The sequence below is a fragment of the Telopea speciosissima genome, chromosome 7 (assembly GCF_018873765.1).
Source record: "Telopea speciosissima isolate NSW1024214 ecotype Mountain lineage chromosome 7, Tspe_v1, whole genome shotgun sequence".
Lineage (NCBI taxonomy): Eukaryota > Viridiplantae > Streptophyta > Magnoliopsida > Proteales > Proteaceae > Telopea > Telopea speciosissima.
In genome coordinates, this window is record NC_057922.1 from 17,866,167 (window position 1) to 17,878,575 (window position 12,409).

Genomic DNA, 12,409 nt, shown 5'->3' on the forward strand with positions numbered 1-12,409 from the left:
CTTGGGCTAGACTCCTCTCCAGGGAGCTCAGTGCCTAGGAGGCATCCAAGGGTGGGATCATGTTGCACACATCCACGTCTAGGGATGTGTGTGGCTCAGTTCAACGGTTGGATACTCCCTGGGCACGTGCTGGCCTCTTGGGAAACGAACTCAACTTCAGTGTTTTCGAACAAAGGATAGAGTGATCATTTCCACCTACATGTGAGGAATTGGAGGAATTGAAAGGAGCAGCAAATTGGAGGGGATAATGCGTACCCCAGGCGATGTCTTCAACCAGACGATGAAAAGGGTTTGAAGGAAAGATTAATAAATAACGAAAGCTAATAAAAATGAGATTTACAATTAAAAATGTCCTTTCTTTCTTACCCAGAAAAACGCAAAAATTCCTTGTACTCCTTCGTTATCTTCAAGGGAAAGAAAAAAAAAAAAAAAAAAAAGAACGATGGAAAAGACTCTCTCTCCTTCTCTCTCTCTCTCTCTCTGTGTGAAGAATTAAGATTTGAGTTGTAACGCCAAAAGGGTTTTGCATTCTCTCTCTGCTTTAATCGTCTTATGCATGAGTGCATGACGTTTAGTTATTTAATCTATTGAAGCGAAAGACAAACCAGAAGAGATTCAACCTAGAAACGGAGGAGGGAGCCCTAGAAATTTTCTCAGATGGGAGGTAGTGATCTTGTCTCTTCAATTTGTGATCTCCTTGCCCTCGTCTTCGATATTGTTGACATTGTCGTTTTAAATTTCTCAAGTTAGATAGGGTTTGCATTCCATGCATTAAGTTATGTTTCTCAGTTTCTGTTTGATTCTCTGTAAATTGGAGAGTTCAATGTTACGAACTTCTATTTCCTCTTTTTGATTCCGTGGGTTATTCATCTTACGAGTTTGATTTCGTTTGATTTTCCCCTCGTGGTTCTTATTACCTTAGCTGATTGCTGGGGGTTCTTGTGCTGAAGTATTCTCCAAATCGTTTTGATGATCAGCCAATGGAATCTTACCTTTGTTTCGTTTTGGGGAGGGGGTTCATAAGCGATGAGACAGAAAAATAGGAAGATTGCTGTTGTTGTTGCGTGAAATGATTTTGGTTAATCTACAAATGAGTGGATAGTCTGTGTTACTTTGTCCCCTGGAAACCATTGTTTGCATGGCATGATTGACATTTGTTTTAGCTGTGGTGCCTGATTGGAAACTTACATGATGGATCATCACTTTAATTGAAATGGTGAAATGGTTTGATGGTGGTTGTAAAACTGGAGCTTGTCGAGATCTGTTTAGATAAAATAATTGCTATATCACGGTGCATATTTGGATGTCTCTTATCTGTTGAATGATAAGATGGGTTTGGTTGTTGGGAAATTATTTTTTCCATTCAATTATAATGCTGGTTATTGTCATCAGAGGGAGAATGAACTTTAGAAAAAGCATTCCTTGAATAAATAGATTACCTTATCAAACCTTCTTTTGCCAGTACACCTTTTAGCATTGGCACTTCTCAGCATTTGCAATGCAAAATTTTTAGACCAGAAAACTGTTCAGGATGTGGCTCAATTGCATGAATTTCCAAACAGAAAACTATGCTTTGAAGAAACATTAGAACATCTTCAGAATATGAGCAAAGAAAGGTTTGGAGCTTAAAGAGGTATAAGCATTAGATTGTGCTTCAATTAATCCTAACTAGAGTGAAGGTGTGCTGCACATGACAATTGCAAATTTGCTTATTTATCAGGGGAAGTTGCCAAACTGGGACTTGCCCCATATTTCACGTATGCTGCAAAAAGATTTTAATTGCGTTTCAAATCAGATAAGTTAACCTGACTGCTTAAAGTTTCATTTTTTTGCTTTACTATTCTTATTACTGTATTACCCCTCTTCAAAAAGAAGTAAATTATCAAGTAAGAGCATGGTTAGGAAAACAGTGATATAGGTTGTTATAAGCTTATTTTATAGATGATTGAATCCATGATTAAATTAGGAAAGAAATTGAAGAAATCTCAGAGCCACTTCCCTCAATCGGTTTAGCTATATGAGATAATGCTGGTGTGCTTCTTCTACTACAGTTTGCGGAGTTGTACCTCGGATGTGGATCAGATCCCATCTTCACCTCTAACATTTAACAGCTAACTGCTGACCATCTTACCTATACAGAAAAATTCAGCTAAAGAACATGTGGACTATGATAATCTTTTCCACATTTGTCCTACTCAATTCATCTGTAAATGGTGTTTGAGTTGTCACTTAGTGATATGATATTATATTGGAAAATTTGAAGTACTATGCATGATTGTGTAGGCTACTGATTAGCATTACGCTACTTGACTCTGAAGGAAGCGGGGCAACATGCCTTAAACCTGAATCCCTTGAATACATGAAAGTAGAAGGAATATGGTAGATAATTGAGTTGCTAGATTGTGTCTCCCGCTCTATGCAGTGAAAACCCCTGCTGCATTTCCATCATATCATGAAAAGTTTCAGCTATCATGAGGAAATTTTGCTGCCTGGGAAGGAGATGTGTTAATTGTGTCAGGGGGCTGCAGGACGAGTGACTGGGGGAACATGAACTCAATTCCTAAAGTTTGAAACACATCTGAAATGATTTGGAGGAGATTCAACATGCAGGGAGAACTGATCTTTGAGTGTGTTCCACTCTGCATTGCCTATATGGAGACAGTTGACTGTGAAGCTTTTGGTCAACTTTTGGTTGTATTGTGTACTTGTAACATATGTAAGCTAATTTAATGATTCTGTATTTTGTTTGCCTTGGGAAAAGGGCCAATTAATTTCTAAATGAATTAGAATTGTGATGCAGGAGTGCTCCCATGGATTGACCCAAACCTGTTTGGGAACCCAGACCGAGAATCGGGTCCAATTGGTTTTTAGAGTCTAGTAGGATTTTATGAAGTTTTATTTATTTGGGAACATACTATGTAATCTTTTATTTTGGGCAGCTATTAGACATGTAGGCAACCCCATTTAGTTGGGATAAGGCTGACTAGTTGTTGTTGTTGTTGTTGTTTGTATTAGACATGTAGGGAAATTTCCAATTTGAGTTTTACTGAGTTTCTATTTTTGTTAGTCTAAGTTTTAGGAAATAACTAGGAGTCTTTGTTTTTTGGGTTTATAATTATATGTGTAACCCAATGATGGGAGTAGATATTGAGATTGAAAAGAATGGAATGATTTGATTTTGTGAGGGGCTTGGTGGTCAGTGTGTGTGCAGACTTCCCCTCCCCCCCTCTCTCTTCTGTGCGATCTACCTCACACTTCTTCTTCTTTCCTTTCCGGTTTCCCTGTTCCAGCAGTACCAACCAGCGCTGTTGGTTATCGATCTCTACTTCTTCTCTCTCTTTCTCTCTCAGATTTGAGAGAAAGGCAGCCCACCCCCTGGGTGAACAAACTCTTAGAGCCTCACCCCTTAAATCCTGTCCAGTAGTGAGAACCAAAGCATCACAGAGAGCTGATTCTCTGTTTACTGCCAGGTTCAGTTTCAGACTTTAAATACCTCTTCTTTACTTGCTGATTGGGATGTTTATTAGCTGGAATCAAGAGGCCATTCTGTTAGCAACCTAGCCTTGAAACCTCACATTGATTGGATTCCTCGAGAGCTAGATCTCCAGTCTGCAAGCAGTTCTTCCAGCTGGTTTTGTGATTTTGATGATAGGTTGAAAAAGACTCCACGGCACAGTGGTTTTTTTACTTTTTAATTTGTTTGGTTATAAAACTATCCCTCCCTCTCTTATTATTTACATTTTGCCATTAAGTTATTGCCTATTCACTTGTATGTTTTCCCCAACCATGTATAGTGCCTTTGCTTTGTTAGGTTGATTCTCATAATTTACAGTATTGCCACCCCTTATTATAAACTTCAGTTTATTTATGGGCTTTGCCATCAATCGTTTTATTTGAGCCTTCTATTATTCGGGTGGACCCATAACCGATCCAATAAGGGTTTTGGAACCTCGGGTTGCACCAAGTTGACTGTAAAGTGGAGTATATCTGAAAGGAGGAGTTACAGAATTTCTTGAGACTTCATCAACAGATCTAGCAGGTCCTTTGGCTTTATTTATTGGGGTGGGCCATTCGGTCATGCTAGGAAAAAACTATTTAGTGGGATCATCCAAGTAAATTCTCACAAGGAGGTACACTGTATCCTGACCGACCATTTCTTTTCTGTGCCTAATGGAGTTCGTTTCCTCTTCCATCGATCATTAAATTGAAACTTTGATGTTCTTTGGTAATCCTGGTCCCCTCAGCATTTGCAGAGCCTTTTGAGATAGCATAGGTGATATCCCATTTGTATACTGAAGTGAAGATTTTCTGAGAGGACCCAAAAGATGTAACATTAAAAGAAAAAGAGTAAACATCTAGTAGACCCCCTGAGGTTTGTTCACCTATCTTGTAGCCCCCCATTTATTAAAACCTTACTTACAGATCCATATGATGGACGGAATACTCATTCCGTTATAGTCAACAGGTTAAGTGATGATGTCAGCAGATTAAAGGTTATGTAAATGCCAAAAATACCTTTATACATCTTTAATGAAAATAGCCAAAGTGAAAATTACAATTGTATACTTATTTCATCTCCAACCTTAGAATTAAGATTTGGAGATGCCGGCCGTGAGGAAGAAGAACCAGAAAATCTCACTCATAATCGAAGGTACCCTTTCCCCTAACTAAATCACTCCTTAATTTTGCCCTAAATCCTATTCCGTTTTCCCTAAATCACTTTCCTTATGATGGCGGCAATGGCTACCTTCAGTTTCTTGATGTAATTCTTTCTACCAGATGCAAATGATAGGCTTCCAGCTTTGATAGAGAAGGTGACTTTTGAACTTGGGATATTAGATTGAAATCGGTCATAAATGGAGTAGAATCCACACAAAAAATTTCGACTGGGACCGATTGAAATCGGTAAGAATCAGTGGAGTTGCAAGTGTGACTAAGTGCGGTGGAGAGTGGAGAAGATGAAGTGGCTCAATAGGTTCTGAGCCTTTAACTCCAAAATAAAAAACTTTAGGGATTCCTCTCTCACAAAAGAGCATGCACCATCTCTTCCCTTTTGTCTTTTTTTTCTCCTTGCAAACCCTGCACCGGATTCCTCTCTCACAAAAGAGCACACACAATCTTCCCTTTTGTCTTTTCTTCTCCTTGCAAACCCTGCACCGATCCATTAGAGAGAGAGAGAGTATTGCAGAACTTAGAACCGATTAAACCGAGGAAAAGGAAAGAAAGGCCGTCTCAGAGGGAGAGGCAGTGCAGGAAAAAGAAAATCATGGAATAAAGTACCAAGAGGGACGATGCCGATTTACTTCGAGGTTGAGCGGCAGTGGAAGGGATGGATTTGAATAAGTTTGTGTTTGAGGATGATGAAGATCAAGATGGGTAGTCTCTTCTTTTACTGCCACAGAAGATGGATCTCCTCCATTGGGTTATTGTTGTTGAGGCTTTGACCCTTTTGCTTTTGCCTCTTTCTGTTGTTCTTCCTTGGCCCGTTTTTGACCTGCTTTTCTGTCTGGTTTCAGCCGTTCCTCCGGCAAGGGCACCTTGTGAAGTTGAAAATCTGATGGAATAGTCGGGCAGAGAGAAGGGCAGAATTGTCTTTTAAAATAGCCTTTGTATTTTATTAAAGATGTACAAAGGTTATTTTGGTCTTTTACTTTGTTAAACTAACACCTAACTAACACCGTGAGGTTAATGGGTCTGTAAGTAAGGTTTTGATAAATGGGGGGGCTACAAGATAGGTGAACAAACCTCAGGGAGTCTACTAGATGTTTACTCAAAGCAAAATAAACATAAACTTTGGTGTGGGATTAATAATCCTGGCTTTAAACCAGGAATTTTTTGGGACACATAGAAGATACACAAATACTAAATGTCATTCAGAGCCTAAGTTTGTCAAGATGTTTATTTGGTTTTCAACAAACATATGAAAACAACTATAGACAATTTTGTCAGAAAGAACTATGGATTGCGCTCTATTTGATGTTGTCTTGGATATTCAATTTCAGAGAATTATCAATGGAGTATCTTTACTGCTTGATCATGTTGGTGAAGATAGTTGGAGTATTAAGGTGGGTTTGTGTGCTTGAAGCCAAGGGTCTCAGCCCATGTACCTTGCCCAAAGGTGCCTAATTATTAAATGGGTAGGGTAGTGGAGCTGCTGTAAGCAAGCCTATATAAAATTTAGTGGATTTGGGAAGTCTGCATTAAAAACAATACAACATTTGAATTTTCTAATCATAAAATCAAGCCATAGGCAGCAGATCCAGTCCAAAAAATTGTGGGCTTCTCTAGAGGCCATTATGTACTTGAATCCAGCCCTTAAAAGACAAGTTAAGTCAGGAAGAAATCATGAACAGTCAGTAAAACTCAAAACAATTAAATAGGATGTGCACAGTCTTCTGATCTGATTGATGATGTTGAATACTATATACAAACCCTGATGGTTTATGAAAAAAGAGAGTGATAGAGGTACTTCGTTTTTTTCTGTGTCCTGAATGGATCGGACAAGCTAAGTAGGAGTATTGATGAAAACCAAGTTAAGATAAGCTGTTCTTGCAATTCAGATCCATTTCTTGTGTCATGCCAATATAGGGGGAAAAATAGGATAAATTGGGTTGTCTATAGTCAACTCTATAAAAATTAAGAATCCAAAAAATAGCCCAAGCCAACCAAAGAACCCAGCAAACAATCCTAAGTCAATTCAATGCATATGCAAAGATAGCTCAAAGAGACACAATAAAGCCATGATTTATCTAAGTAAATTAAAAAAGGGGGAAACAATAACCTTGTCTTCCTCGGCATCATGTTGACTAAATTTCTCAAATGATCTTTCATGTCTGTGTCCTGCAAGGAGACCTTTCTTCCTCTTTATTGCTTGTGCTTAACCTCCCTAGTATCTCATGGCCAATACTGTTTTTTATTTAACCTCAGTGTTGGTTCCTCTTTCTTCTTTATTTTCCCGCCTGTTTTAACTTTCATCTACAAAGGCACTTTATTTTTCCAGAAGTTTGCGATTTCATTGGAATACCATCTTACTGGCACTCAACAGAAAGGCCACAGAAATTTCTCCTTTTATTTTACCTGTCACCGTTGCTTTGTTCAATATTAAACTAGTTAGATTTCCATTATCAACATTTCAGAGTCCGGTGATACTCATTCTGAAGAGGAGAAAGTCCTTCCAGAGAAGAATAAGAAAAGAAGGCTCAAGACGCCATCCCAAGTTGAGGCTTTAGAGAATTTTTATAATGGTATTGGTGCTCCTCCTTTTTCTTTTTTATATGTATTTATAATTTATCTACTGTTTTAGTGTTAAAATACTGGCCTCATTATCCGGACTGACTTAGACCAAACATTTTTATGTTTTCCAGAACATAAATATCCGACAGAGTCAATGAAGGCACAGCTTGCAGAAGAAATAGGGTTGTCAGAGAAACAGATCTCGGGATGGTTTTGCCACAGAAGGTTGAAGGATAAAAAATTAAGAGAGGAAGCATGTGCCAATGGAAGACAAGATCTTTCAAGTGGTGTTATACAGGAGCATGGCAGTGGACTTAGGCAGGATTCATGCAGCAGCACCAAGCAAGGCGACTATGGGCATTTCGACCCAAGGGAAGTGGAAAGTCAAAGGCTCTATGACCAGGATTTTCCAGCAACAGACATCACTTATAAGACTAGGGGTCGAAATATGCTAACTGGACGCTATGGTACAGTGGACAACACATCTTCAGGAAGTAGCTCAGCTTCACAGGACAGGTTACTTCCTCTTAGAGGGGATTCATATGATATTGAACCTTCAAGATACCATTCATGGAATAGTAACTATATCTCGATGGATACGAGAGGTGTGCAGAACAGAGGATATAAGCTGGCGTCAGGATATTTGAACTTGCAGGATGAGGTTGAACATGCTGCTATCACGGCTGTTAAGAGACAATTGGGTAGGCAGTACCAGGAAGATGGTCCACAGCTTGGTGTTGAATTTCAGCCTCTTCCTCCTGGTGCATTTGAGATACCAGTTAGTGATCCAGTCCATGGTAATAATTATATTTTTGTTTCTCATAGATAAAACATTTTTCTGATGTAGTCACATGTAATAATCCCTTAAATAGGAGTTCCAGATTTTCACATTTATTAGAAGGTGAATTTTGTAACCTCATGCAGTTCTGTCATCACTTCTTTAATTGCAATTGATGTTACTGTCATGTCACTTTGTGTTTTTAATTGCCATTAAAAGGCACTTTATGTTTCTTTGTTGTATCTGTTGTGTCATGGGGAAGTAACTGGACTGCTTGCTGCTTGAACATAGTGAGTCCCACTACCAGTTGAACAAAGGGGACTTGAGGCAGGTTTATGTTCGTTAGACGGTTAGAGAGCTGAGAACATTTTGTTTCAGTAAGCTGGGCTGCAGGAGTGTCTAGTCTAAATTATGTTAATACTTAAAATTTAAGATGTATTTATAGATTCATTAGATTGAAATAACATTTAAACTAAATATTAAGGCTTCCAAGATCCAAAAGCAAGAAATATCTGTGATAATAACTTGTGGCTTAGCTATGGGTCTGACAAAGGAGGTCTGAAAATTTTTTGGGTTGATATTCTCTATGGGTCCCACATGGTATTGCTGTGGATCCAATTACATAATCCCAGATTGGAGAGCACAATGAAATATGCTGGGCTGCTGAAATAGTTCAGGGGGTTGGTTTGGCTGTTTTCTTTTTTATATTTTTGGTCCATCCGAGGTTGGGTCCTCTATGTGTAGCTTGAGTCACGGTAGGAGACCTTAAAAGGATATCAGGGGGGGGGGGGGGGTTACTCTACTCAACATTCTAATTTATCAAAATCTTTCAAGTTCGTATTCTGACTTAACAACTGGAGATGAAATTAGCTTTTAGGTGCAGGGAGCCCAATCATGAGATTGCCTACCTACCATGACAAGGGAAAAAGATACTTTTTCCTTGGGGTGCAGTATTCTGAAGATATCAATTTTTAAGATGATTATTCCAGAAACTGTTAAAAATTTTAATTCCTTGCTCAGTTTTGTTGGTTTAAACTGATTCTTGCCTTCTCCGTCACAGTTTAAGTAAGTGTTAGAATTTTTTTTATTTTTTTTTATTTTTTTTGGGCGGTGGGGGGGGGGGGGGTGGGGATGGGATATGTAACAATTTATATTGACAAAGAATAAGGTATAAACCTCCAAGGAAAGGCAAAGCCACAACAAGGTTACTACAATGACAGCAAAGGACCCACCCTTGCAATACAATTACAAAATATTTCTGTAGATTCTACCATGATGTTCATGTTCTTACATTTAAAAAGAAAAAAAAAAAGAGAAGATGAAAAAAGATATCTTTTGTTCTATGCTAAGTTGGTAAAGGAACTGTAATTTTTTTTCTCCCCATTTTCCTTGACCCAGAGGTCATGTTCTTCTTACTTGTATCTCAAATATGAAATCCTGATATAAAATCTTATAATGATCAGGTTTCCTAGATTCTTATATTTCTTATATTCATACTCTTTGCAGAACCATTTTATGTCGGTGATCCTGTCCAACTGGATTCTCAGAGCATTCCAAGAACCTCTAGCGAACATGGTCTTAACATGGTAAGTGCACCATCTATGAGGTTCTTCCTGTATTTTGATTGAATGTGTATGGAATGAACTCTCTTTATATGATGTAGAAAACACATTTTACTTCATGAAAGCAGTTATTTTACATACTTAAAATTGGGATGTTTCTATTCACCCAAAAAAAAAAAATTTGGGATGTTTTGTTACTTGGCAGAAGAAACTTTCTTTACAGTGAACATCAGTCTTGTTTTGTAGCAGTGGATGCTCCTCATGTTCAATCACATTTGTTCTTTCCTCCCTTCTATAATGTAGAACCAGTACCCAACTAGACAACTAGGCACCAACTCTACAATAGGATTACTTTGACAATATCATTAAGCTACAGCACATAACCAGCAACAGAAACTAACAGACCTCCTAAACAACAAGGTGTTTCTACTCTTTAAACTACTGACAACTTACAAAAGTACTGTTTAGTTTCTGTTAAATTGCATATCTAATCATCGTACATTTGTACTACTGGTGTATCTTATTTTCTATAACATTTTTTTGTTCTCAGATGCCATGTATTATATCAACTGACTTTTCAGTTTCCCAAATCCTCCAGAGATGTGACAGATACAATTCCAAGATGCATGCTCAAGGGCCATATCAAGAAGGAGCCCAACTTAAAAGAACCATATGGGAGTCTGATCCCCGGCCATTGAAACCGAAGTCTTCTGTCTCCAATTACAGTAATCATGCCCCTGCCTGGAATTCTGCCTTGGATTTTGATGAAGATTCCATTGGGGAAGCTTCTGGTTTTAACATCAGGAGGAACCATGGCATTAGGTCTAAGCATGTCGTGGAGGGAATGAGATCAAATTTTGCCACAGACCAACATCTTCGCCTTTACAGTGAAAAAGTTGTCACAAGTGAATCATCTTATCCTCGGTTGGATAACTGTGATAATGCCCGCCCTCATTTGTTTCAAAGGAGGGAATACTTCGAGTCTAAGCCTTCCAATTTGGAACTTCTAAACAACGAATCTCTTGGTAATATGGACAGAGGAAAGTCTAGGATGGCAAAATTTCCGGTATTACATTACACTTTGCTTTTATTCATTTACAGCGGTTTCATGACAAGAATGTTTGGTTTTATAGTGGGTCATTTCTGTTCTGTTTCCATGCAGGATGAAAGGGTCTATGGAGACAGGAGAATGAGTAAGGAGTATGGCAATCAGGTTCGATTAAAGATGCAGCTAAAAAATGAAATTTGCTTATAATATGAGTTCTGGGGTTCAGAAACTATTTCAGTTATTTATTAATTTGGTTTTACATCTGATCCCTATTTTCCTGTATATATGAAGATGGCTAGGAGAATCAGACGTGATGAACTTTTACCGCAAGACAATGTATCAAAAACACCATCTCCTCAGGCGTTGCTGCCATGGACAAAGCAGATAAAAGGGTTAGTGTCACGACCAAGGAACTTAAGAGTGTTATAAGTTGATCACTTGGCCATACATTCTATATTGTTGTGCTTATGTTCGGTCTGTATTCTTTTCAATGGATTAGTGGGACAAATTAAACTACGTACTTCGTATTCTGAGAGTTAATTTTAGATTGGTGGCTAAAAGAAATTTATTAAAATGAAAGAAGACCTACACACACACACACACACACACACACGTGGGACTGTCTATATGACACCTCTATAGGTATATTTAAAACTTGACACATTCTTTTAATTCCCAAAAGTTATTTATGTTAGGGTTATAAAAGGTTTTCAGAATAATTTAAAAATGACTTATCGTTATGTCATTATCAAAAGCTGTCATTGTCATGCACATTTTTTGAGTACACATGTGAAATGAAAGATTATATAGGAAAAGTAAGGTTAAAAATTATTTGACACCTTGAGGTGTGTCAATAAGAAAATCCCTATATATATATAGGAAATGGAAGAAAATAAAAAAGAGAGGGCAAACATTAGAATATAAAAGATACTAGACCATAGCACAGAAAACAATCTCCTACAAAATGAATATTCATGGTGCTTCCAACATAAATTTTGCTATTTCACCTACCAATTCTGAAATACTTCCAAAGGGTATGGACGTATGGTGCAATCAAATTTAAATCCTGGTGAACAATTCAATATTATTGTGGATGCATAACCTAGCACTAACCTCATACCTCCACTATGATGGCCCAATTTCAATCTGAAACTTGAAAACCTTGACCAGTGGGAGTAACCATGCATCTAAAATCTGTTTGATCTGTTCTTGAATTACTTCAAAGTTCTGATTGAAAATAAATTGAATAGTAATATGCAGTGATTGCTCCTCTCTATTTGTGCAAGTGCTAGATACTGGAAAAAGGAAATAGTGTGTAATTTGTTAACAAAACTTTCAGACCATAGTATCTTATCCTGTTTCTAATAAACCCTGGCCTCAAATTTCTCTGTTTAATATCCTTAGATATCATATCCCATGATATTGCTAATGAATTCTCTTCCTTTGATTCTGACATTGAACGTTCAAATTGTCTAGGTCCGCTGTGGAGACCCCAACCAGTTTCAGTGAGGATGAAACCGAGGAAAATAGTTCTTCCACAGGGTAGGAAGAACCTGCAGTTTATGAAATTCCACCAGCTCTGTATAATGTGTATACAATGCCAGCATGGGGGCTGGGAGGTTAGTAACCTGTTGCATTGGAAAACCATATGATGTTTCCAACCCTTACATTGGGTGCTTTTGCATGTCATTTTTTAAGCAAAGAGAGAAAAATTGCAATTATGCGCAGCAGCGAAGTACTGTGCTCTTACGCTCTTATTCTTGATGGTCTGTCATTTCAATCCATCCC

At 38.0% G+C, this 12,409-nt stretch overlaps 1 protein-coding gene across 2 annotated transcripts; it reads left to right on the plus strand.

Moving 5' to 3' along the window:
• The first annotated feature begins 510 nt into the window (after positions 1–510).
• LOC122668122 (homeobox-DDT domain protein RLT2) lies at positions 511–12,409 on the plus strand. Of its 2 annotated transcripts, XM_043864696.1 has the most exons (9): positions 511–664; positions 7,137–7,244; positions 7,365–8,030; positions 9,518–9,597; positions 10,172–10,290; positions 10,375–10,639; positions 10,736–10,786; positions 10,913–11,013; positions 12,098–12,409. In XM_043864696.1, the coding sequence occupies exons 1-9, from the start codon at positions 658–660 to the stop codon at positions 12,165–12,167; spliced, it is 1,467 nt and encodes a 488-aa protein (XP_043720631.1). In that variant the 5' UTR covers positions 511–657; the 3' UTR covers positions 12,168–12,409. The 2 variants fall into 2 exon arrangements, with proteins under 2 accessions (XP_043720631.1, XP_043720630.1); XM_043864695.1 differs by having other exon boundaries at positions 10,172–10,639.